We start from the raw sequence: 27,568 nt of genomic DNA, 5'->3' as shown, positions 1-27,568 counted from the left end.
AGCACAGGCACTGTCATCATAACCAAAGCCAAGTGACTCTAGGGTCTATTTGTCAACTCAGCAAATGGAAGCAAAACGTGAAGCCAAGCAGAACCTCTTCAGGGGAGCAGCCCACTACTTGAACAGAGCATCAAAAAGATCACCTCCCACACAAATCAATGGGAAGACAACTAAGGTTCATGGCTGGAAGAATTCATATTATTTAAGTGACCTGCAGATTCAATGCAATCCCAATCAAACTTCTAATGGCATTTCCACAAAAATATAATCTTAAAGTTCATACAGAACTGTTAAGTTCACCCAAAAATATCCTTATACCCAATATCTGGGCAACTCAAGTCCCAGGCAAGTGGACTCATAAAATTAAGGATCACAAACATGCACAGGTTCTGTAGAACCAGCCTAACATAGCTGCAACACATCACTTCCATGCAGTTCTGCTGTATGTGTACATGACTGTGGGTGCATGTGCATGTGTGTGTGAGAGAGAATGCATGTGTACGCATGTGTGTGACAGTGTGTGTCTGTCTGTATGTGTATTGAGTGTGTGTATGCATTTGTGAGAGAGAGAGAGAGAGAGAGAGAGTGTGTGTGTGTGTGTGTGTGTGCGGCGCGCACGCATAGACTCACACACAGGCGCATGAAATATGAAGACCCTGCTCCATGAAGACTCCATTCCTTTGTGAAGGCCCCACTCTGTGAAGATTCTGCTCTGCATCTTGACCCCACAGTTACCTCTGCCTCTGTGTGGAAAGAACTTGGGCAAAGTGACCCTGTAGTACTCACAGCCTACTTGTGATAGGCCCTGCCACTCTAGTCTGCCAGTCCCTATAAGAAGGACAATAAATCATAGACTAGAAGCCAAAGTCAAGGTCATCTGGGAAGACAAATGGAGCTACTAAGCTCTACAGTCTGCTCTAACAGTGACTCACTGCTACTGATGTTCCCTGGTCCTCGTGGCAAGCAGCTCCTTTCAATGAAAGCCCAAAAGACAAGAAAGCAAACTGGACTTTGACACATTAGCAAGGACCAGGTCCCTAGTCAGTCTGGCACTGCCTGACCTCACTGGAGGGACTCCCCACAAACACCTGAAGAGCAGGGGGCAGTGTGAGCCCCTCTGTCCTCTTCTAGCAATGGAAGAGTCCTTTTGACTTTCTTGCTTCTTTAAGAACAAGAGCAGCCCCTTTTATGCCTCAAGGCTGCTGCTTCGTGGGCGAACATAGTCAATTCATCCCACTAGACAGCTGAGGTGACCCTGGCAGTCCCCAGCATCTGCATGCTTGTCTCTGTCATTGTGTATCCTTCTTCCCTGGACTCCACTGGGTCTAGCACATGCCTCCTCTGTAGTAAAGCTGCTGCTGGGCCAACCTCACTCCTCTATCTCAGCGTCTAGTTTTGAGAAATATCTGCTTCTACCACCTGGAGAGCCCAGAGCAGTCATGGGAGAAGTTCAGCCACATCACTGGAGACTCTAAAGCAGAGGCCAGCTAGGCAAACAGAGGTCTTGACACTACACAAGGAGCCAGGAAATCTTCTCAATGATAAAGACCAACCGAAAATTAAGGAATAAAAGTCATCCTACCAAAACGCAAATCAAAATGGCTGTGAAGGTGAACAACATGGCTCAGGGGGTAAGGATGCTTGCAGCCAAGCCTGACAACATCGGTTTGATCTCCAGGAACTACATGGTAGAAGGAAAAAAGCAATTTCTGCAAGTTGTCCTCTGACTTACACACATTCATAATGGCCAAGATAGGGAATCAACCTAGCTGTCCATTGGCAGATGAAGGGGTAAAGAAATGTGTTTGGAACTTTATGCAGCTGTAAATAAAATTTAAATCTGTAAATATGAATCTGTAGAAAGATGAATGGAACTGGAGATCATTGTGTTAAGCTAGATAACCCAGATGCAGACATTCAAATAGTACATGCTTTCTGTCAAACATTGACTCTATATTCAAGCGGTAAGTGTGTTTGTATATGTGTGTCTGTGTCTGTGTATGTATGTCTGTGTATATGTGAATGTGTATGTGTGTACATGTGTGTATGTGTGTGTATATTTGTGTATGTGTGTGTTTGTGTGTATGTGCATGTATACATGAGTGGGTGTATAGGTATGTGTATATGTGTACATGTGAGTGTGTATATATGTGTATGTATGTGTGTATGTTTATGTGTATATGTGTGTGTGCATATGTGAGTGTGTATGTGAGTATATGTGAGTGTTTGTGTGTGTATGTTTCTATATATATGAGTGTATATGTGTGTCTATGTGTGTATATGTGTATGTGTGTATGTTTGTGTGTATATGTATATATGTGTGTGTGCATATGTGAGTGTGTATGTGAGTATATGTGTTTGTGTGTATGTTTATATATATATATATATACATATATATATATATATATATGTGTGTGTGTGTGTGTATGTGTGTATGTTTGTGTGTATATGTGTATGTTTGTGTGTATGTGTGTATGTTTGTGTGTATATGTGTATGTTTGTGTGTATATGTGTATGTTTGTGTGTATATGTATATGTGTATGTCTGTGTATATGTGAGTATGTGTGTGTTGAAGGTAGAAAGGAGGACAATGAAAAGGAAGGAAGCGAGGAGAAGGGTAAGGGAGTCGTGGAGCACACAAGGCAGGCAAGCACAAGTGGGGCTGTTTGTAGGGAGGAAGGATTTCAGTGAGAAGGGGGTAAGATTATGGGCAAAGGGGTGAATCAGAATAAACTCATGTGAATAAAAAAGTCATAATAGAATTCATTACTTTTCATGCTAGCTTTAAAACCACACACAAAGGTGCAATATGTGGCACACGCATGGAGGTGACAACCAATAGCTCTTAGGTCCACTCACCGGGAGGGATACCATGCCTGGTGCTGGAAACCTAGCCAGCTTCCTGGGGCTAGTGAGGTCATGAATCTACTGATGTCACTTTGCTAGGCAAGCATAAATCCTAACTACATCCTACATCGTATCCTTACTCTCACAGGTATGTGTAGCTACCACCCCACCCCTCACCAAAGAAGCTTCTCTTTGAAGCAATGGAGACCACCACAGAAAACCACAACTAGACACAAAGCAGAGATGAATAGATAGTGAGGGGCCCAGTGCTGACAGACACATCTATGTCATAGCTCCCTCTTCTATGGCTCAGAGAACATCTCGGGTAGGGTAGGGTAGAAAGATTGTAAGCGCCAGAACACCAGGAAGTCTGCTGTGAAAGTCTCTGCTAGAAATGTCTGCACAAACAAGACCGGAACAACAGCAATGTCAATAGCCATTCTAATGGGGAAGGGGAAATTTTCCAGGGTCACACCCCTAGACAAAGAACTACAGGTGAGTTCTGACTTAGCTTCTCAGGGATGAGTCCTCTTATTGGTTGTCCAGTGCAGAGAAATCCATCTTGCAACTGTATTCACACCACCAGCAAAACTGGAGTCATCAAGTTATATTTACATATATTTGTGCAAATGCATACACACATACACACACGCACAAGCACACACACACACACACCAATTTGTATGTAACTGGCTTCTTCCCCCAGAGTATTAAAATGGGCAGATGTGTGAGGCCCTTAAAACAGGATAGTATTTGTGTGTCACATCTACATCCTCCATTCTTCCAGATGTTGCAGTCATCTCTAGATGCATCTAATGTCTAACAATGTACATGCTGTGTGTGTGTGTGTGTGTGTGTGTGTGTGTGTGTAAACAGTTATCTTCCTGTGTGTGCACCCATGCACACAGAAGGACTTCCTGTCAGCCACTCGCCTACACAAAGACCAAACTTGCCTCCCAGATCACTCTCTGAACTGACTGAGCCCAGCAAATATTCAGGCTCAGCCTGGCTGCCTTGGCATGATTGGCTCTCGTTTGGGGGTCTACAGGGTCTCCAGGTCTTTTGTGAAAATTAGACTGATTGTACTGCTTCCTCCCAATGCCCTCCTCCTCAGGGAATGTCTACAGTCACAAGACTATTCACAGTTAAATGTGAGGGTTCCTAATTTCAACCTTTCTCAGCCCTTCGAGTTCCTCTAGTTCTCTAACAAAAATCAACAGTCTCCAAAAGTTGGAAAGACTTCCCACCCTCATCATGAACAGTTTCTACAACGGAGAGGCCTGAGCTCAGCTCTTCTTTGGCAGTAACAATGTTACAATCTCCCTAAACCTACCATTTGCCCATAAAGCATAACACAGAGACATTCTAAAAAGAAATTATTAGAAAATTGCTTTTCATCATAATTACCACACGTAACAAAGGAGAAACTCACTAAAGCAGTAGTACAGAGAAGCGACTCTGTGTGGGTAATTACAGAGATAAAAGCCACATGCTGCACTCGGTGTGCACGGGCCCATTGTTCCCTGCCAACACTGGCCATTAAAGGACAGTAACTACTGCACAGTGCATGTCCAGTAACTCAACACTCCGTGGGAGAGGAGCACATGACCCTGGAGCTCCTCAGTGTACAGACTGCAGAGGGCATCAGTGTGCAGCAGGGAGGGGGGACAATGAGTAAAAATACATTTGTCTCTCTCTCTCTCTGAGAACAATGAAACAACAGAAAAATAGCATTTGCAACAAATGACAAGAGCAAGAATTATGTAACAAATCCTATGCAAAGACCAGAAAATAAGTTTTGTTTTCTTGAACATATATAAAGTCCACCAGGAATTAGGGTTTTTTGTTTTGTTTTGTTGGGTTTTTTTGTTTTGTTTGTTTAGTTTGAGTTTTGAGACAGTCTGGTTCTGTACCCCAGGCTGCTCTCAAGCTCCATGCTACTCTATAGTTTAGGCTGGCTTGGATGCCCCTATGAGTTCATACTAGATTTGAATTCACAGAAATCCTTCTGACTCAGCACACACACACACACACACACACACACACACAGAGAGAGAGAGAGAGAGAGAGAGAGAGAGAGAGAGCTTGAGAGAGGGAGGGAGGGAGAGGGAGGGGAAGGGGAAGGGAGAGGGAGAGGGAAAGGGAGAGAGAGAAAACACTTGAGATTATTACTGCTATAAGAAGTCACACCTGACTTGATTTTTTTAGATTATCTTTTTTTACTTGTCTGAGTGCTTTTCTCACAGGTATATATGTGTAGTACATGTGTGCCTGGTACCCACAGAGGTCAGAAGAAGGCATTACATCCACCGGAACTGGAGTTGCAAATAGCTGTGGGTTACCATGTGAGTGCTGGGACTGGAAACCTGATCCTTTGCAAGAGCAACAAGTGCTCTTAACCACTGAGTCTTCTTTCTGCCCCTAGAGGGAAGGGAGGGAGGGAGGGAGGGAGGGAGGGGAGGGGAGGGGAGGGGAGGGGAGGGGAGGGGAGGGGAGGGGAGGGGAGGGGAGGGGAGGGGAGGGGAGGGGAGGGGAGGGGAGAGAGGGAGGACCTAAGTCACACATCTAAAGTCTTAGCACTAGAAAAAGTTACATGCTGCTCTCTTGTGTTTTCCAACAATAAAATCTCATGGATATGGTTCTTCTAAATCGTCATGGGCCCAATCTTTGCATAAAACAGACTAAACACCCAGGAGATTCAACAGCTATTTTCTTCGTCTATGATTTTAATACTCAACAGAAACACGGTTTTTTATTAAGTCGGTAAATTACGATACAGAGAAGGCTTTTGGTTTCCAAAGCAAACTCAAGCACTTCATTTATTGAGTGGTTACCCCAAAGTACACAGCTTCAAAGGTTTCTTCATCCAGTGTCAAAGAAACAATAAAGCCAGATGACTCCACCTCACAAGCATGGCAGAGGGGAATGAAAATGTGTCAGGTGTGCTCTGTCACTGGAAACTAAGGAACTAGAGGTGGGTCCCTGCCCAGTTACTAACAAGCCTCTGTTTATGTTGAAAAGCAGCACAGTAGCTTAGTGAAGCAAATGCTTTATTCTTCTAATTACTACCAGTGATTTCTTTATGCCTATAGGTTTTTATAAAACTATTGTGGCTGGAAAGATGACTTAGAACTTAAAAGTGTAGGCTGCTCTTACAGAGGACCCAGCTCCCAGCATACTCACTGGGAAGCTGACAACCACCTGCAATTCAAGTTCTGGGGCATCTAGTACCTTCTGGTCTCCACAGACATTCACACTCATGTGTGTGCATACTCACACACAGACATACACAGAGACACATAACTCATTTTTTTAATAAATCTTAAAACGTATATATTAATGAATAGAGGTTAGGGACATGGCTAGGTGGCTGTGTTGGCTACATTTTGTCAACTTACCCCAAGCTGGAGTCATCTGGAAAGAGGGATCTCAAATGAGAAATATCCCTACCAGACTGGCCTGTGGCAGAAGTGGAATTAAATATAATTTCTGACTTCAGCCTTCCATATTTACATACATATACATACATGTGCCCACATGCATGCAAACATGAATATACACATACAATACACACATGCACACATGTGCAAGCACGAGCACAAATGCACACACACACATACATACATACACACACAAACTATATCAATTAGTATTAGAAGAAAGTCCTAAAGCTAGTTTTTGCTTTCCTGCCATGTATGTTACTTAGAGTTCTTAGTAGGGACACAGCATCACATCAGAATGGGTAGAAGGATTTCAGAGACTCTGTTTAATAAGACAAGTTTTGGTGTGGTGTGTGTGTGTATGTGTGTGTGTGTGTATATGTATGTGTATGGTGTGTGTGTGTGTGTGTGTGTGTGTGTGTGTGTGTGTGGTGTGTATGGTGGTTTGAATATGCTTGGCCCATGGGAAGTGGCACTTCTCATAAGATGTGGCCTTGTTGGAGAAAGTGAGTCATTGTTGGGGTGGGCTTTGAAGCACTGCTCAGTGTGGAAGAGACTCTCCTCCTGGTTTCCCTTGGATCAAGATATAGAACTCTCAGTTCATTCTCCAGCACCGTGTCTTCCTGGATGACACCGTACTCCTACTATGATGATAATGAACTAAACCACTGAAACTACAAGCCAGCGCCAATTAAATGTTGTCCTTTATAAGAGTTGCCTTGGTCATGGTGTCTCTTCACTGCAATGGAAACCCCACACTAAAACAATGTGTTTTGTCCCAGGCCTAATGGAAGCACAGGGCATATACTGTACATCTGACAGCTACATCTAGCTCTATTTCCCCACTTCTGCATATCATGTAACTCCACGATCCTACTTCCCCCATAAGGGCTTCAGGTAGAGAAGAAAAAAACAGGAGTGGATGGTTGACCAAACAAGCCATTACTAGGACTAGTCAGTCCTACTAGATGTTCTTTTGAGAACAGAAACTGAGGTGTTGGTCTGAGTGATCTATGAGCAGAGCAGACTTTAAAGATTTATTTATTTATTTTATGAATATGAGTACACTGTAGCTGTGCAGATGGTTGTGAGCCACCATGTGGTTGCTGGGATTTGAACTCAGGACCTTCAGAAGAGCAGTCAGTGCTGAGCCATCTTTCCAGCCCCCTGAGCAGACTTTAATTGATCATATTCATGCTGCTGAGAAACTCATGATACAGAGGAGCAGAGACCAGGGCCACATGAGGGGGCACTGAGCAGATAGACACAGGGACCACAACACAGACAGCAAACAGGGACAGACAGATAACACGACAGAGAGCGTGAAGACAGATTAGCAGACAGTGGCAGGAAAGCAGTGAGACAGACAGACAAAATGGAGATAGGACAGACAACAGTGGGTGGTAGGCAGAGTCAGGAGGCAGACAGAGGGGGGAAGAAAGGACAGAGGGGGCAGATGGGGTACCTGAGCCTGAGGTGTGGAAACAGGTCAATTACAGATACAAGAGCATGACTAACAGAGCAGGATCCCAGAGTGAGACCTAGCCATGAGTCCAGGCCTTTGAAGAGGGTTCTGGGGAAACTGAGACAGACAGGAAGGCTGAGGATGAGGTCCCTGAATGTGGACCTAAGAAGGCCTCTGAGCCAAGGCATGTCTGGCCCTACACACACACACACACACACACACACACACACACACACACACATACACACACACACAGAGCCCAGTCAATCCTTCTTGGTGATCCTTTCTCATCTACAGAGCAAGAAGAGGCTTTCTCTAGCAATACATGCCTTATGTGCCTGGAGACTGGATCTCACAACAAGGGACCCAATCGCCTTCAAATCTTCTTACTGGAATTTCATTAACCATGGAAGATTAAACATCACAGAGAAAGAGATTGAAAAACCAAACTGTACCTAGAGGGAGGGAAACTGCTTCTCTGGCCACTGTTTGGTCTCTGGATATATTTATGAGTTTCCTCCAAAACTCATTTATTACCCCATAAGTTATTTATTACAGAGCCAGCAAGATGGATCAGTGTGATGATGCTTGTCACCAGGTCTGATGGCCTGAGTTCGAGCCCTAGAACCCAAATGGTAGTAGGAAAGTATAGACTCCCATAGTTGTTTTCTGACCTCCACAGACATGCTGTGGCATGCATATGCACCCACACACATTAAAATAAGTGTAAAAAATAGATTATCCCTCTGAAATTACCAACAGTCCTCTCCCACACTGCCCTCCCACAAAAAGAATACCTAGTTTCTACCATCCAGTTCTTCAAGTCTCATATCTTATGTGGACCCCATGTATACCTACCTATACATGAATCTATGAGTTTCTCTTGTAACCATTTCTTATGTCATAGAGCCATCAGCCATGACCCTCTATGATGGACAAGACAGTGAAAATGCTGTTTTCTGCTCTTCTGAGAGACACAAAGAGATCAGGCATCACCATGACAAATGACAGGAAAGGGGTGGAAAGTTGCAGTCGAGAAACATTAAGTTCAAAGACAAGGAGAAAAGTAACTCAGAGTAGTGGGGTATGGATGAATCTCTGTGTGGTCAAGCTGCTGGCAAAGGACACTGTGCAGTTTTCTCCTGACAGGAGACTAGAATCTAGGACCGCCTCTCTCTAGGAAGAGCAGTTTACCGTTTCAAAATGGCGGACACACCAATCTCTTCATTCTCAAATTATGACTGAAAAGTTAGAAACAATAGAGAGAAGGAAGTCACCTTCAGACAGGGGCTCTGAAGCTTCATCAAAGTGAAGGGAAATAGAGAGCATTGGATTAGATAGAGGAAGCCAGGGATAAAATTCCCGTGGACACCAGCTGGGAGACACACAGTCAGGGTTGATGGGTAAGTCCCAGGAGAAACTTACACTACTCAGAGACAGGAATAAAATGTGGGCAGGACTTAAGACACTGACTGAAAGCCAACAGAGAAAGCATCCACTCTCACTCCAGCACATACATTCCTCCATCTGCACATGCCTGGGAGTCAAGCATTTACCTCATGCCTGAAGAAATGGATGGAGCTGTCACTAAAGCAGGGCTCTCCAACTGTCACCCACATCAGACCTGTCTGGAGGAGTCACTGAAGCACGGGAAGCTGGGCCCCAGACATAGAGCTTCTGGTTCCTGAGTGCTCAGATTTATCTCTGTTGCTGTAATAAAACACCCCAGGGTTGCAGCCCCTCACAGCAGGGGAGTCATAGAGCAGAAGGTTGAGACAGATGGTCACCTCACATCCACCATAGAGGAGAGAAATGAATGTACACACACCTCAGCTAGCTTTCTCTGACACAGTGCAGGACCCAAACCTGGGGAAGGAAGAGTGCTGCCCACTTTGAAGCTGGGTTGCCTTACCTCGACAATAAAAACATACCACAGACTCGGGCTCACCTCGACAGCAGAGACAATCCTCCACAGATCCAGCCTCACCTCGACAAGCAGAGACAATCTACCACAGACCCAGCCTCACCTCAACAAGCAGAGACAATCTACCACAGACCCAGCCTCAACTCCACAGCAGAGGCAATCTACCACAGACCCAGCCTCACCTCGACAAGCAGAGACAATCTACCACAGACCCAGTCTCACCTCAACAAGCAGAGACAATCTACCACAGACCCAGCCTCACCTCCACAGCAGAGGCAATCTACCACAGACCCAGCCTCACCTCCACAGCAGAGGCAATCTACCACAGACCCAGCCTCACCTCCACAGCAGAGACAATCTACCACAGACCTAGCCTCACCTCCACAGCAGAGGCAATCTACCACAGACCCAGCCTCACCTCCACAGCAGAGGCAATCTACCACAGACCCAGCCTCACCTCCACAGCAGAGACAATCTACCACAGACCTAGCCTCACCTCCACAGCAGAGGCAATCTACCACAGACCCAGCCTCACCTCCACAGCAGAGACAATCTACCACAGACCCAGCCTCACCTCCACAGCAGAGGCAATCTACCACAGACCGAGCCTCACCTCCACAGCAGAGACAATCTACCACAGACCCAGCCTCACCTCCACAGCAGAGGCAATCTACCACAGACCCGGCCTCACCTCCACAGCAGAGGCAATCTACCACAGACCCAGCCTCACCTCCACAGCAGAGGCAATCTACCACAGACATGCCCAAAGACCAACCTAATCTAGACAATCCCTCACTCATCCCTCTTCCCAGACGATTCTAGGGTATGTCAAGTTGACAATTAGATCCAACCATCACACTCTATAGGGTATATGAGATAGGAGAATTTGCTTCTTATGCTTCTAAAAAGTCTACTGCTGGACACTAATCCATGTTGCTTTAGGTCATCTGTGGAGGAATCTGTTGTACTGTATAGAAGCATCACCTGCCAGTAAAATGTTGTTGGCCTATTCGCTTAGGCAGGAAACAGGGAGGTGGAAGTTCCGGTCCAGGGAGGGAATTCTGGGAACAGAGTCAGGCATGGGTGAGATTCAGTGCCCCAGACACAGATGAAGACTGCTGCGTGAAACTGAGGACCAGGTAACCAGCCACATGACATGACTCAGAATAGAATATGTGGGTAATTAAGTTTTGAGCTAGTCGAAGAACCAAGCTTTTGGTCTAGGCATTTATTGACAAAACATTAAGTCTCGGAGTCATTATTTCTGGGAACAAAGTGGACAGGTGGAAAGACCCAAGTCATCTCTTCAAACCTCACTCTCCACACTTGTAAATGGGAATAATGACAGCTCCCACAGAACAAAATTGTAAGGAAGATCAAAGGAGATGCATATAAAACCTTAGGCACACAGCTGAGAAAGAGTATTGGTCCACAGTATAGATAATATCTAATAATCACCATAGATGACTATAACTCAGGTCAGTTAGCATCTGGTGACTGTGATAGACTCACCATTTATGCTGTCTTTTGACATGTGAGGTTATAAAACTGAATATATATGTGTATATATATATATATATATACACACACACACATATATATACATGTGTGTATATATGTTATATATATGTGTGTATATACATATATATGTATGTGTGTATGTATATATATATGTATGTATATACATATACATATATGAAAAAACATGGAAGTACTTCAATAAGCCAGTACATGGAGCCTTCATCAGCCAAACACTGCCATGTTTGTATGTAGAAATGTGGGCCTCAGTACACATCTCTCACCAAGCTCACCCACACAGCACACATTGGTTTGTACAAAGGCGGAGAAACTGATTTAGCCACAGAACAAGTCACTGGATCCTTGGGCCAGTCTCACCAAGAACACTGAGCCTCGCAACAGAGTGTGTGATAGCTGCTTAGGAAGCATTTGGTAAAGATAAAGGGTGAGACAAAAAAGGCAGACAGCCCCTAAGATGACCCTCGGGAGGGGAAAGTGGTTTACAGCATTTGCCAACTCCCAAGGTGAAGTTGACAAACCAGGAGTGGGTAAAAGATGCTCATACCCCCACTGTGTGCCCATCTCCACAGTCTTCTCAGGGCCCCAGGAACTCAAGGACAGTGAGCTAGAGACGGAACCATTCGTCAGGGGGAAAAGAGCCATTTCCCAGACATTTGCAGGGAAAAAGCTAGAGAATCATCTCTACTCTCTCACCAGGAACAGTGCTTAAGATGAAGCCAGGCAGTGATCAGCCAGTCACAGAGCCAGCAGCTGAGATCTACACAGGCCAGCCTCCCAAGACACAGTGTAGGCTAGGAAAACAAAAGAGAGTGTTCCTATTCATCCAGACAGAACATACACAGGTCTCTGGCCCAAGCCTTCAGGATAGCTACACGAAACTCTATTCAGTCCCAGCGATGCTCAAGGAAGAGAAAAGTCAAATAAAAACTTTAAACCACAATTGGCTGTGCAGGTGAGCTGGCTCCGTGAGGAAACACACGTGCCACCAAGGCTGATGACCTGACTCTGATCCCTGGAACCCACATTGGAAAGAGAGAAACAACTCTCAAAAGTTGTCCTCTGACCTCCACATGTGCACCACGGCACACACATGCACATGCGCACACACACACAAATAAATGTAATAAAATGTAAAGACTTATGTGTACACACAGTTAACTGAAATACAGTCTTACAAGCAAAATTTCCGTCTAAAATGTATTTTTTAAAGTAACTCTTTTTTTAGCATTTATTTATTTTATATATATGAGTACATTGTAGCTGTCTTCAGACACATCAGAAGAGAGCTTCAGATCCCATGACAGATGGTTGTGAGCCACCATATGGTTGCTGGGAATTGAACCCAGGACCTCTGGAAGAGCAGTCAGTGCTCTTAACCGCTGAGCCATCTCTCCAGCCCCTAAGTAACTCTTTTTTTTTTTTTTTCCATTTTTTATTAGGTATTTAACTCATTTACATTTCCAATGCTATACCAAAAGTCCCCCATATTCACCCACCCCCACTCCCCTGCCCACCCACTCCCCCTTTTTGGCCCTGGTGTTCCCCTGTACTGGGGCATATAAAGTTTGCAAGTCCAATGGGCCTCTCTTTCCAGTGATGGCCGACTAGGCCATCTTTTGATATATATGCAGCTAGAGTCAAGAGCTCCGGGGTACTGGTTAGTTCATAATGTTGTTCCACCTATAGGGTTGCAGATCTCTTTAGCTCCTTGGCTACTTTCTCTAGCTCCTCCATTGGGAGCCCTATGATCCATCCATTAGCTGACTGTGAGCATCCACTTCTGTGTTTGCTAGGCCCCGGCATAGTCTCACAAGAGACAGCTACATCTGCGTCCTTTCAATAAAATCTTGCTAGTGTATGCAATGGTGTCAGCGTTTGGATGCTGATTATGGGGTGGATCCCTGGATATGGCAGTCTCTACATGGTTCATCCTTTCATCTCAGCTCCAAACTTTGTCTCTGTAACTCCTTCCATGGGTGTTTTGTTCCATTCACAAAGAAACTCACACAATATGTATTCACTGATAAGTGGATATTAGCCCCAAACCTAGGATACCCAAGATATAAGATATAATTTGCTAAACACATGAAACTCAAGAAGAATGAAGACTGAAGTGTGGACACTATGCCCCTCCTTAGATTTGGGAACAAAACACCCATGGAAGGAGTTACAGAGACAAAGTTTGGAGCTGAGATGAAAGGATGGACCATGTAAGTAACTCTTAATACACGGCAAAGTTAAGCCATGGATATGAAGTCTGCTAATATCTTATGTCGTCCCAACACTGACTCTAGCATACAAAGCACAGCAGCTTCAAGGAAAGACAGAGGACACAGAGGTCTGCTCTTCCTACTCCAGCACTTGCACCAAAAAGACCCTGTCCCAAAACAAAACAAAGGACACCTGATGTCACTGCCCAGCCACATAAAGCTGTGGGAACTGCTGGTCTCCAGTACTCCTTCTTACTAATTATGATGATAATGGTGGATTGACTCAGCTCGTTTCAGAACATCAGTTTTAAGCAACACGGTGCTAATCAAAAGAGCTACCGTTTAATTTTATGTAGTGAATCATCCTAGTGTAAGACAACTGACGACTGGTGTGATTCAGTGGCACCCAATCAGAAAGGCTTGAAGGGCTTGTCATTAAGATACACACTTGATTGTTACACTGTTACAGCAGCAGCCCTGAGAGCCCAGCCGGGAGAGATGTTGAAACTCTGTAGACAGCTCTCTACTACCAGGGCACGGAACCAATTCCAGATCCAAGGTTCACTGAAGGATCACATCAGTACATGAGCACCCTGAAGGAAGCTACGACACCATGGAAACAAAGCTTCTCACTTTCTGCCATCTTTTCCTGTGACCTAACAGGATCTGACCATCTCACATCCAACCTCATGAGAAAAGACACAGTTATAAAAGCCAAGAATGGTACTGGGTGAGGTGTATGCCAGGGAGGAAATTAGCAGTAAATGTTGACTCTGTAGAACATCTCTTAGACCTCTGGAGGGATTCACACTTCATGTCAGGCTTCATCGTGGCTTCTTCAGTGAGACCCAGAGGTGCAAAGGTCTCCCTTAGGTGGAAATTCCCAGATACAGAATTCAGCTCATAGGAGGTTCAGCACGGTTAGAAAGCTGAGTCGCAAGCTAGCCTTTGAGTTTCAGTTTTCTTTTGATTATTGTGTGTGCATGCATGTGCGTGTGTATGTGAGTGTGCATACTGATTGGCCAGCAAGATCCAGGAGCCTCAGCATTTGCTGTTAGTGGGATTACAAGCACACATCACTGTGCCAAGCTTTTATGCTGGTGTTGGAGACTGAAGTCAGGTCCTCTGCTTGTGTGGCCATCACTTTACAAAGGGTCTCCCTCTCTGGCTAGTTTTCTTTTTTTTTTTTTTTTTCTTTTTTGCTTCCTCCACTGAGTCTGAACCCTCCCTCAGTCACTTCCCACCATTTCTTTCAGTAAAAGACAAACGACACGCTCCTTACTTCCTTCGCCCTTCTGGCTCCAGTTCTTACGTAATCTCTCTTCCCTGAGTTTAATCCTTCTCAATACAAGAAAAGGAATGTCCTACACACACACACACACACACACACACACACACACACACACAAAGCAAACACGACAGCCTTGCCTGTGCCCTTCACCCATAACCTCTAGGGTGAAGTCTCCACGTCACTCGCAGCCAAGTGGGGACGCACATGTGAGAATGTTTAAAAAGCACTCCACGCTGGAGCTTCCCACAGGCCAAGAACCAGTTTTGTTTTCATTTCATTTTGGTCTTGTACTCACTAGAAAACAACCCCAGATGACCCCATTCGTTACTAGACTTTTTGAGGAAAAGAAAAAAAAAAAAAAAGGAGAAAATAAATGCCAAGTGCTACAGAAGCCAGGGGAGAAGGTGTATGCGCTGATGCAAACTCTTTACACCACGGTCTGGTAGCTGAGGCATGCGCATGCTGGGTGTATCCCCAAGAGAAACATGTGCCCCATGTCCCAAAGGCAGGTGCGAGAATGTTAGCCCCACACTGGAAACCCACTTGACCCTCCGAGTCAGAGCAGGTACATAAAATGTGGCCACACTATGAAGTGTTGGACAGCAAGGAAAGAGAATAGACAGGAAGGCAACGCCAGAGGGATCAGCAGCTGACAAAAGAAGATGTGTTCTGCAGCCCATGCAAGGGACACCCAGCACAAATGGGGTGCTCGGTCCCAGTCAGAAAGCAGAATGATGAAAATTGAAGGATGGTAAGAAAGGCTAACCATAAAATCAGAAGACAGCTCTCTGTGGGAGGGGCAGCAAAGCTGAGGTCAGGAAGGCTCTGGGCACTCACTATGGGAGAGGGAGGGGAGCTGGGGCCGGGAAGGCTCTCAGGGGTCTGTGGACCACTGATGGCTGATCTATTTCTCAGCTCAGGCAATGATGGCACATGGAGGTCTCTGTGTATTGTGTATGTCTGTGTGTCCACGTGTCTCTATGTGTGTAACTGTGTGTGTGTGTGTGTGTTTGTGTGTGTGTCTGGGAACAACCTACACAAAGTTGCTTTGTGTGCTTTTCAATTATTGTATTAAATCACTTTATAATAGTTAAGAATAAAGACCTTTCAAATGAATATATTTTTATTATATATTTATTAAATATAATCATATATAAGATACCAGAGTGAAGACCAGGCATCTTAAAATGAGAGCCAGTGGCTCCATTTCCCATATGCATGTGCTGCTTTGAAATGGGTGATTAAGACGCATGGGTCTTATTAAAGCTACGGGGTTGGGGGGTTTTATTACATTGGCTGCATCGTAAGACTTCAGGCTCTTAGTTCCTAGCTAGCATCAGTCACTACAGCCACATCTTAAACACTTTCAGAGAAAGACAGCTGAAGGATACCTTTGCACCGACTATAAGGAGAAACAGACCCAGGTCAGAACTCAGATAATCTCCACTCCCAAACACACATTTTAACCTGATTTCTGTTTCACAAACACTGCCACAGCTCAACATGTCTATGAGGAGACAACATTACCCACGGTGCCTATCCTGTTTGCTAACTAATTATATCAACAACCTGAGCCATCTTAACACTATACAAAAACACAGCTGACTTAGCAGTCTTACATTACACATGTACACAAATCTGTACCAAAATGTACTGCACTTGCTCCTGGAGATGTGTGCAGTCTCACTGGCACCTATGATTGTTAGCTATAGGTTCCCAAACAGTAGAACATATGTTCTGCTGAGAACGGGCCCATCTAGAGTAATATTTTGTAGATTCCTGGCACCTCAGACTGCCAGCCTTCCTAAGACAGATCTCCTATTTGCTTCAGCAGCTTTCTGACAACAGGCGCCTGAAGACTTGAGCAACCATCAAAAGTGTTGTGGAAGAGCACTTTCCTGCCATGAACAGAAAGAGCAACAAAGCCAATAGGGTGTGTGTTTTCCTGTGTGTGTGTGTGTGTGTGTGTGTGTGTGAGTGAGAGTGAGAGAGAGAGTCTATATCTGTGTATTTCTATGTGTATATGTCTGTGTGTCTCTATGTGTATATCTGTGTGTCTATGTCTGTGTCTATATTTGTGTGTGTCTATGTGTGTATGTGTGAGAGTATGTATCTGTGTATTTCTGTGTATATATGTTTGCATGTGTGTGTGTGTCTGTGTGTCCATGAGGGTGTCTATGTGTCTCTGTGTGTGTCTGTATGTCCATGTGTCTCTGTGTGTATCTGTATGTCTCCATGTGTATATCTGTATGTGTCTGTGTCTATATGTGTATGTGTATGTGTACTGTGAGAGAGTGTGTCTATGTGTGTGAATATATATCTGTGTATGTCTCTCTGTGTATGTTTGTATGTCCATGTATCTCTGTGTCTGTGTATGTGTCTATGTATGTGTGTGCATGTATATGTGTGAGAATATCTGTGTCTATGTGTGTATATGTCACTGTGTATGTCTCTGTGTGTCAGTGTGTCTGTGTGTCTGTGAGGGTTTCTGTATGTGTCTCTGTGTGTATGCCTATTTGTCTGTGTTTGTGTGTCTCTATCTGTTTGTCTGTCTTTCCCTATGTTTGTATCTCTGTGCTTATATGTCTGTATCTGTTTCTCCATGTGTCTATGTGTGTGTGTGTGTCTGTGTGTGTGTCTGTGAGGGCATCTGTGTCTGTGTGTATCTATATGTCTCTGTGTTATCTTTCTCTGTGTCCATATGTCTGTGTGTGTATATATATATATATATATATCTGTGTTTGTCTCTATGTATGTGTATGTGTGTGTCTGTCTCTATGTGTGTGTCTGTGTGTGTCTCTTTGTGTGTATGTGACTATGTATGTGTATGTAAACCACAGAGTGCATATGGAGTTTAGAAGACAACGTTTAAAAGCTGGTTCTTTTCTTCCACTGTGGGTCTGGTTCAGGCTGTCAGGCTTGCCTGACAAGCTCTTTTCCCTGCTGAACCATCTTTCAAGCCCACCAATAGGATTTTAAATGATGGTTGGCATATTCAGGAGGAAAAAACCCTCAGGTGTGGATACTAATCATTCCTGCTGACTCGTAGCAATCCAAAGCACGGGTACTTATTAAATCTCTCCTTCTTGCATTACTCAGAATCAACCCAAGAAAGTTAAACTAGTTTCCAGTAAACACCTTTAAAGTGTTTTATTTTCTAATGTACTGAGAGGCCTAGGGAGCCATTGAGGCCAATCACTGCTGTAGGATATGAGCAACAACTGTAATCAGGATTTGCCAGGGTGCCTTTCTTCCAGAGCTCCATCTTCCAGGTGTCACATGGCCATTGTCACAGTCAGAGCAGCTGTGATCACCCACAGGACCCTGCCCAGGTGTGAACAGCCTGGCCCTGCTGCACATGGAAGGCTGAGGTGGGACTTAGAAAAGCAGTGTTCACACGCTCACCCATGGTTGGGTGGGCCTTTGGTGAGGCAGCTATTTGGGGGTGACTTATGCTCTTGTAATTAACTCCTAACCTATGCACCTATAAACTCATAGACTGGAATAGCCACCAGATATTTGATAACAGTATCAGGCCTATCATGTCTCCAAGAAAAGTCACACAACAAACTTACTATCCTCAGTGTTGTTTCCATCTATCCCCAGTGTTCAACAACTACGTCCAGTAAATCTTCACAGAATGAATAAACCATTTCCACCAGCTGATTGGACCCCAATCTACCCACCCATTTTGACAAGTCTGGGAACTATTCACAGAAAGAACTCTCAGCTCTTTAACCTTACAGTGGAGATTGTCCTTCCTTTGTTGAATCTTGAGGCCTGTGAAAGTGGCCCAGGGATCCCTGAGGAGGTATACACACATCCCCCACCCCCACCCTGTCCTGCAAAGGCAAATAGCTCCGGACTTCTTGAATGTACTTGTGCTCTCGCTCGCTCGCTCGCTCGTCTGCCCTGTCGCTCTGTTTGCGTGGCTGCTGGCCAACATGGATGCTGTTCCTGTTGATATAACATTTTGTTTCATCTCCACTGGGAAATCTGCTTCTTGCACTCTAAAGAGCACAGCCTGGATCTCCTCAGCTCTACCCCTCCACATGTAGGAAAGCTGCCAGAAGAGTCCTTACCCACACAGTTGTGAGGAAGGACGGGCAGACGAGGCAGTATCTAAGCTCTGTCTCATCTACAGCTCTGTGACACCCCAGACACTCGATACTCAACGCAGCCCAAACGTGGCTGGTTCTAATCCCGAGGCACCTCCTCTCAGCCATTCTTCTAGAGGTGACAAGAACATCTCCCCAACTGAAGCTCATCAAGTAGAGCGAAGAAGCCTCATGAGGTCTGGGATAGCCCGGTGGTACAGTGCTAGCCTGGCTTGTGCACGGCCCTGGCTCCGAGCTTTGACACTGAAACAAATCCAGGTGACCAGCAGCTGCAGGCACCTCTGCCCAGGCACGGTGAACCGGCCTCTTACACTAGGGCTCACTCTATTGTCTGTAGACAAGTAGCAGCAACGTCACCCAGGCCTGCTGGGATAAAAGGCCTAGCAAGGTGATTATGAAGTATTGCTATTTAAATGCTGTGATGACCAAAAATAGGCTGGCAGGTTTCAAGAAATGATCAATATTTTAAACAGGCTATTTCTGTAAAAGTAAAATGCATGCAGATGTGTTTCTCAGCATTCACAGTATTTAGTCACTCATAGACAGGGACTAATATGAAAACAATCACAAAAACTTCAAGTCAGCACTCTGTACCCTAAAACAGAGCATTTAAGGGGTCTTCCTGCTCCCCAGGATCATTTGGGCTTGTCTTTATTGTTGTTCCTTTTTAGTTGTTGGGAATCAAGCTGTCGGAGCAGGTGCTGAGATAAAAGGCCAGTGCTAAAAATACTCCACACTGCCTGCTTTATCGACGTTCTACCTATACTCACGCCAGGGAACTGCGCTGAGATCAACTGATCAGAAGGTTGGTTTAGGAGTTTTAGCTCCCCCTAGAAGCCCAGGCCACCCTGGCTATAGCCTGCAGCTTCGTGCTCCAGCTAACAGAGTGCACCATGGTTTCCCTCTAACTTCAGGGTACTGCCTCCTCTCCAATAGACAGACTTCTCATAATGTTCATGGCATTTATTATGCAAACGTTATACGTCCCTCAAGTGGGATCCCCAAGTCTGCAAAACAGTGCCCATATCGGGTCAGTTAAAAGCCATAATAATACACTAACTTCAACCATCGCTTTCAGATTTGTATGCCAAAGGAATTCTTCATGGCTGCCCATTTAGCAATTATTACACACACACACACACACACACACACACACATACACACACAAGAGGGAGGGGCAGACCCAAGTAATGACTATGACCTTGTGGCTGCCTGTTTAGCAGTCATTACACACACACACACACACACACACACACACACACACACACGGCCCCTGGTAGTAACTGTGACCTTGCTTTAAAGACTCCTTTAAACCTTGGAGGGAAAGGTAATGACCGAGTAGTACTCATCTTTAAGAGGCACACAACAAAGGTGAGATAATTTCTAAGAAAGCTCTTAAATAGTAGGTAAGATTTGCTATGGTAGCCCACGGGCTTTGTCTTGTAAACTTAAGTCCCTTTTTAATTAAAGACACTGTATAAGAGGCAGGGGTCAGTTTTCACGCCCTTCCATTGAATCCCTAACTGAATTCAGCTGGAAGCTCATCACTATCAACCCAAGTTCCAAGGCTGCACGCCATGTTTACACTGGCAAAACCCAGCTCTTGAGTTAGGTCCCCACAGCCTCTCCAACGGAGAGAGTCGCCTGCTTCTGGAAGGAGAGGGGCCCAGAAGTCTGCTAGGGGGATCTCAGAATTGGGTAGCCTGGTGAACAGGTGTATGCAGCAACTCCCCATCTCCAGGACTGTATGTGCAAGCTGTGGGTCGGAAAGGTTTGGATAGCTCCCTTTGGATCGCTACTCTGAGGACTTTTCGCCTTCTGGGCTTCATGCTAATAAACCATAGGAAACTGCAATCTCTGAGTAAAAAGGTGTCGAAAATTATTCCCCTTCCATCAGTCATAGTAGGACTCTCTCCTCCCAGCTACAAAAACCTCGTGCTTGTGCACAGGTTTCTTGGGTAATGAATCGGCTTGTGATGGAGGACAAGATTGGGAGGGTTTAAAAGAGACAATAGATGCCAAATTTGTACCCGGGACCACTTAGTTCCCTCTGTTTCCCCGGCTGAGTCCAGAAAAACCATCGGACCTTCGTGAGCCATTTGCTCTAGCTGGTTGGCGAGGGTGCATAAGACAGCCCTGCCAAAGGGTTTCTTCTGGTCAGACTTTCCTGCTTAAGGGATGGAAGGTGGAGTTGGCAACGTCCCTGCACCCGAACAGGGCCAGGACCAGTAGCCCAGCTCTGCTGCTACCTCTGGCCTCCCTGCTCCTCAGGACTCCCGGGGAGCCTCCGCGGGGAGGCGGCCAGTGCGCATCAGGAGCGCAGTGCTTGAAGGTGGCCAGCCTGCAGCCACTTTTCGCATGACTTTTCTCACCAAATGCCAGGCTTTCCTGGAGAGGACAGCGGGAGGGCGCGGGAAAAGGCCCCAAAGGCGTAGGCTAGAGATCTCTCCTCCAGAGATGGGGCACACTAGACCCCCTCCAGCCCTGCCCACCTCCCAGGCCCGCAGGCAAGAGAAGCTGGTGAGCGGAGCTCCGGGATGCCCCCGCATCTGTTGGCACCAGGCGGGAGGCGTCTGCAATCACCGCACTCAGAAAAAAAAAAAAAAAAAAAAAAAATCAAAACCCACCTGGGCGACAGAAATCCAAAGGCAGTTCTTACCGTTGGACCGCCGCACGATGTTCTCCAGAAACGTGTTCTGCGGGGCCACTAGTCCCCGCCGGCCGCCAGCCATGGTCATCCTCCCGACTGCCGGACTCTGGGGGCGTCCGGCGCCGTGTCTCACCGCAGCAGGCGGCCGGGTGCGCAGCCCGCAAGCGTTCCTGGCTCCACGCGCCCCATGCGCTCCGCAGCCCCGGAGCGCAGGGGCGGCGGCTGGCTCCCGCTGCCGCCCTCGCTGCGCTCCGCACCTCCCCGCTGCGGCCCGCCCGGGTGTGCGCTCGAGTGCCCCGGGCTCGGTGCGCCGCGGCCGCCTCCCGTGGGCGGAGGGAGCCAGCCGGTCCAGGGCGCCCCCTACCGTGCGCGCATCCCTCGGGGACACAGCCGTAACCAAGAGCCACGGGGTGAGGCTGGAACCGGAGCGGCACCCTCTGGGTGCAGCGGGAAGTGTTATCCAGAGTGTGCCTGGGGTGTGCAGAGCACGGTGAGCAGCTTTATTGGTAAAGTCACATACACACACACACCCGAAAAGGTCACAAGAAGACTCTTTCTTTACGCGGTGTCAGATCGGAGTCAGAACCTTCAGGCTCTGCAAACAGCATGAGCTGCATGTCTATCCAGCTTCCCCAGAATTAACCAACCAAGTGTCTAAGGGCAACAACTTACAGAGTGACTGCCAGATTCAGCTCCCAGGAGCCGTTTTGGTTTGTCTTTACCATCAATGTGCCTGCAGCCTCCTCAGTTGATAAATGGCTTTCACCTGTTTGGCGTCTTCTCTTACAGAGCAATCATTTTACCAAAAAAGAAAAACAACAAAACATGAGTTGGCACATCGGGGTTTCCAGCTACAGTACAATCTCTTAAGATTTGTGTGTAAGGTGAAAAAAACAAAAAAAAAAACAAAAAACGGGAACTGGCTGTCCAGCATCAAAGAGGAGGGCTACTTCTGAAAGCTTCCCAAAGTAAAAGTACATCAGATTTTAATTAAACAGCCATAGCTGTGGCTTGGAGAAGCATCCACAAGGCACAGGTGAAGCAGGTGCGGCTTCACAGCAGGTAGAAATGACTTGGACCTCTTGTTCACTGAAGGAAGAGGGGGTGTTCCAACTGCACATAATGTGTACCTGTCGTTGTGCTGTGCGTGTGGCGGGGGACTGAGACAATGCCCACAGAAGGATGCATTGCTACTTGACTGGTTAGTTTCCAACTGGACAAAGATTCAAAATAAAATGCAAAGATAAACCCGCCGCTGAAGCCCGTGACGCCGGGGCTCACCTCCGGAAACACCTTAATGGTTCGCAAAGACACACTGTCTCAATTTTTTAATCTCAGAAGCAGAGCCAATTCCTTCCAGGCATTCTCTGAGTGGTCGAGCACTGCGGAGAATAGACGGGGGGGGGGGGGGGGGGATCCTGACTTTAAAGTTCTGTGCGGGAGGTCTGCAAAGATGGCTCAGCACCTGAGAGCACTCTTGCAGGAGACCTGCGTTTAGTTCACAGTAGGCCAAAGCCATCTGAAATTTCAGTTCCAGACCATTTGATGCCCTAGTCTGACTTCTTCAGGCACCAAGCATGTGCATAGTACACGTACAAACATGCAGGCAAAACACTCAAACTCACAAAATCTGTCTGAAAAAAAAAAAAATAAGTGCCAAATCAAATGTCATTTTCAGAGTGACTAAATTAATTGGGCCATTATAAATGTCACCTTTCATCTATCTGTGTGGATATAACTCAAGCAACGCTCCTGCCAGCAGAAGATGGCTCGGCAGGACTGGTGTGTGCTATGACTTGAAGGTAAAGCTGCATCTCTCCCACTGGATAACGGCTCCCTGCAGGTTAGAGCTGTGATTTCTTAAACACTGGCTCCGTCTAGTGGTTCTTTGTTCTATTACAAATGAGGTAAACTACTCAAAGAGAACTTGATTTTGATGGCTACCCACTTCATTTGAGTAGGTTCCTTTGAATAAGGCAAGATCTTACAGCTGTGCCATGCATGATGGAAAGTGCTCAAGGGGTAGCTTTACATGATTGTGTGTGTGTGTGTGTGTGTGTGTGTGTGTGTGAGAGAGAGAGAGAGAGAGAGAGAGAGAGAGAGAGAGAGAGAGAGAGAGAGAGACCCTTCAATCAAGATCATGCACCTGTTTGTGGAAGTGAAAACAATGGGGGTTGTGGGGTGGGGAGAGGCATCTGACAGAGAGAGACCATAAAATTTCCCTCCTACTCTGTGGCTTAGATAAAAAGGAACAGGTGTCATTCGTTTGAGGTGAGAGCCTTGGTGGGCTACCTGTTAAAAGGAGCTCAGGAGTAAGCTTCCCATATGAAGTATGCCATTTCTGTGGGTCTCAAAGCAGATGTGTGTATACACCTTTTCAGAGAGTGATTCCCATGGCACACAAAAACTACACTAAAACATCAACAATCTTTAATCACATTGAGAGAGTTCTTTGGGTCTTTGAAAGCACACCCAACGGTACCCTGTATCTGGCTGGTCCTTGGCTCCTCTGACTGAAGGAACAGTCCAATTCTTTCCTGAGACTTACAGGAGGAGGCTGCTCCTGCCCCATCATTCATAGAACACATGGCATGTCTGAAGCCAGCCTGGACACACAAGAAACCTTGTTTTGAAGCACAGACACAAATACACACAGACAGAGACAGACAGAGATGGAAACAGACACACACACACACACACCACGTCTCTATTGAGCTTATAAGCAGAGGATCCAGTAGTTATACTCACAGGAAACCCTGTGATACTCGCTCGGCTCACCCTGAGTCAGTGCTGGGGCAGAGCTGCCTCACTGGGACTCCAGCCTGAACCTAATGACAGGGGAAGGATGTGCAGCTGTGGCCATGACACCTCACTGTGACTAATAACTCATTCGATATTGACAAATTTTGTAAAATTGTGTTATATCCTTCCAAGTGCCCAAAGCAATTACTCATCTTTCTCATTTCCTCTGATGAAAATACAAAGGGTGAGGCTGAGGCCATAGCCCGGTCAGTAAAATGCTGACAAGCATAAGGACCTGGGTTCTATCCCCCAAACCCAGTTTAAAAGAACAGGGTGAGGAGCTAGGAGAGATTAACAGTTAAGAACGTATGCTAATCTTGTGAAGGACCAGAGCTCAGTTCCCAAAACCTAAGTGAGGTATCTCATGGTCATCATGAATTCCAGCTCGAGGGAATACAATATCCAATGCCTCTGGCCTTTAAAGGCACCTTCACTCATGTACACACACACACACACACACACACACACACACACACACCGTCCTAGTACTGGAGATACAGCAACTGGCAGATCTTCGGGATTTTGCCAGCCAGCAGCCTCACCTGCCCAGCAAGCTTCAGACCAGAGACTGATTCAGAAAAAACGAAGGTAGTTGGTGCCTGAGATTGACACCTGAGATTGTCCTCTGGCCACCTCCCACAACCACATTGCTTGCCTATTGGAGAATAATAAAGCTATTAACAAGGGTTACATTTTATTTTCAAAACTATATACATAAGTCTGGTTTGTACCAAGCAGTGAATTGAGTCTAAGGAGGTGAGGGTGTGGTAGGGACTCTTGCATCTGAGGAACACTTTTCTGTGTGTGCTCTCTGTGCCTCCTTCCTCTCTTTACTGTCTCTCCTTCTCTCTTCGTGAGTAAACTACAGCTCAGCTTACTCTCTTCACTGAAGACTGCCTGCTTCTCCCCAAGAAATCCCACTACTCTTTATTGTGTCTTAAAAGAGTTGGGGGACAGCACATTTAGGATTGAAAAGGCTGAGGTGCTTGAAGAATGTTACAGAAAGTAGCAAGTCAGCAGTGCTTTCTGGGTAGACCCAGGGTTAGCATTCTATGACTTAAAGTTAAAGCCATTGATAATTGCTGTTTTTGTTGAAATGTATTTGCTAAATTCTCTCTGATCCATCTGCAAATTAGAGATTTGCTGATTTGCCGAGAATCAAAATGATATTTGATTCTGTCCTCATTTTTTATCAGTTTCCCAACTGAGATTCATTGTTTCCGAAAGCGCTGATCCACCTTTCCTCCTCTTCTTTGTGTAAAGCTCCTAGCACTGCCATGGTAGTCACTGCTTTAGCCATCTTCAAGTCATAAACCACCTTAGCTCATGCTTATCTAGAAGGCCCTTCTTTCCACTTTAATTTTGTATTGCTGTGTGCATGATGTGTGTGTATAAGCACACATATGCTACAGTGCCTATGTGTATTATTGTGTGTATATGGTGTGTGTATAAGCACACATATGCCACAGTGCCTATGTGGAGATCACAGAACAGCTCTGTAGAGGCCTGTCTCTCCTTCCACCTTTACATGGATTCGGGGAGTTAAATTTATTTTATCAAGCTTATGTAACAAATGCATTACCCACTAAGCAGTCCTGCTGGTCTGACCCGCTAGTTTTAAAGGATAGGTAACTTCAGTGGGTAGAGTAAGCTTAGTTAGCAGGTCCTGCCCATCAGGACTTGGACTACATCATTCTGTGCTCCTCTGCCTTTAGAGGAACCTACTGTTACTTCAATATGTTGCCCCTGACACTTGTGTCTTGAAGCTTTCCAAAATCTGTCTTTGCTCTACATTCTTTTTATCTTAAGTATAACATGAAGAGATTTTTTTTTTCTGGCCCTCTGTATTAGAGATTTTAAATGACTATTTTATTTGAAAGTCCATCTGTTTCCCAAGATTTTGGAATGTTTCTGCTGAGATTGTAGTGAATAACTTCTTCCTGTACCTTTAGTCTGTATCTTACTCCCTTCTTTTACACAACATAGGTGTAGGTTTTATCTCTTAATCATGTCCCTGGGTCTTGCAAGTTATAATCATGATTGACTTTTCAATTATTGCTATCTGATTCTAATAACCCATGTCAACCCCTGACGCTCTTTCTTCTACCTTCTCGTCTCTGTTGGTGATCTTTCCGTTAGATTTATCAGCCTTACTTATTGAGTACTCTGTTTTCAAGATTACCCTTTATTGCATGATTCTATCCTGGTGTGGAATTTCTTATCCAAGTTGCTAAACTTCTTGTCCATATCTTGACTTTACTTCATTTGTCTGTCTGAATCCTCTCTGAGGTCATACATCTTTTTTAGACAAGGCTTTAAACTTAAGAGTTAGTACTGGCAGGTCTATCCTTTCATAGTCTTAGGTGGTTGAAGAGCTGTATTTTGTATTGCTGTGTGTTACCATCTCATGTTTCCTGTGTCTCTGTGTTGCAATGTGTGTGTATCTGCTGAGTGAATATTTCTTCCATGTTCGTGTGAACATTATCATTCTTAATGATAAGCCTTGGAGGCCTCAATCCCCAGCATCACTCAGAAAAAAAAAAAAACAAAAAAAAAAAAACAAATTTCCATAGTACCAACAACATCAAAACAAACCAGATATAGACAATAAAAAAAAAACAGCTAAAGATAACTAGTATATCATCCATAAACAGAAAAGAGAAAAAACTAAAATAATGTAGAATGAACTGTGAGCCTAAAGATCAATAAGGATAAAAATACTACTAATATGGAATGGATCCCTGGGTGGGGCACTCTCTGGATGGTCTTTCCTTCCATCTTAGCTCCAAACTTTGTCTCTGTAACTCCTTCCATGGGTATTTTGTTCCCCATTCTAAGAAGGAACGAAGTATCCACACTTTGGTCTTCCTTCTTCTTGAGTTTCATGTGTTTTGCAAATTGTATCTTGGATATTCTAAGTTTCTGGGCTAATATCCACTTATCAGTGAGTGCATATCATGTGAGTTCTTTTGTGATTGGGTTACCTCACTCAGGATGATATTCTCCAGATGCCCCTTGGTCTTGCAAACTTTATATGCCCCAGTACAGGGGATCACCAGGGCCAATAAGTGGGAGTGGGTGGGTAGGGAAGGGGGCGGTATAGGGGACTTTTGGGATAGCATTTGAAATGTAAATGAAGAAAATATCTAATAAAAAGTGAAAAAAAATACTACTAATAAAATAAGCCAGGCACGGTGGCACATACCTTTAATCTCAGCACTCAAGAGGCAGAGGTAGGTATGTCTCTGAGTTCAAGGCCAGCCTGGTATACATAAAGAATTC

At 45.4% G+C, this 27,568-nt stretch overlaps 1 protein-coding gene across 4 annotated transcripts in view; it reads right to left on the bottom strand.

Moving 5' to 3' along the window:
* Kcnh1 (potassium voltage-gated channel, subfamily H (eag-related), member 1) overlaps positions 1–23,436 on the bottom strand; it is a 321,016-nt gene extending 297,580 nt beyond the window's left edge. For 2 of the 4 annotated variants that reach the window (NM_010600.3, NM_001038607.2), the window contains exon 1: positions 21,494–21,803. In NM_010600.3, the coding sequence (NP_034730.1) occupies positions 21,494–21,572 (79 nt within the window). In that variant the 5' untranslated portion in view covers positions 21,573–21,803. Of the gene's footprint in view, positions 1–21,461 lie in introns of all 4 variants that reach the window. The other 2 variants (XR_373887.4, XM_006497229.1) reach the window with 2 other exon arrangements.
* Positions 23,437–27,568: the final 4,132 nt, after the last annotated feature.

The sequence above is a fragment of the Mus musculus genome, chromosome 1 (assembly GCF_000001635.26).
Source record: "Mus musculus strain C57BL/6J chromosome 1, GRCm38.p6 C57BL/6J".
In the NCBI taxonomy this organism is placed as follows: Eukaryota; Metazoa; Chordata; class Mammalia; order Rodentia; family Muridae; genus Mus; species Mus musculus.
Note: the sequence above shows the minus strand (reverse complement) of the source record. Positions and strands in the feature narration are given on the sequence as shown.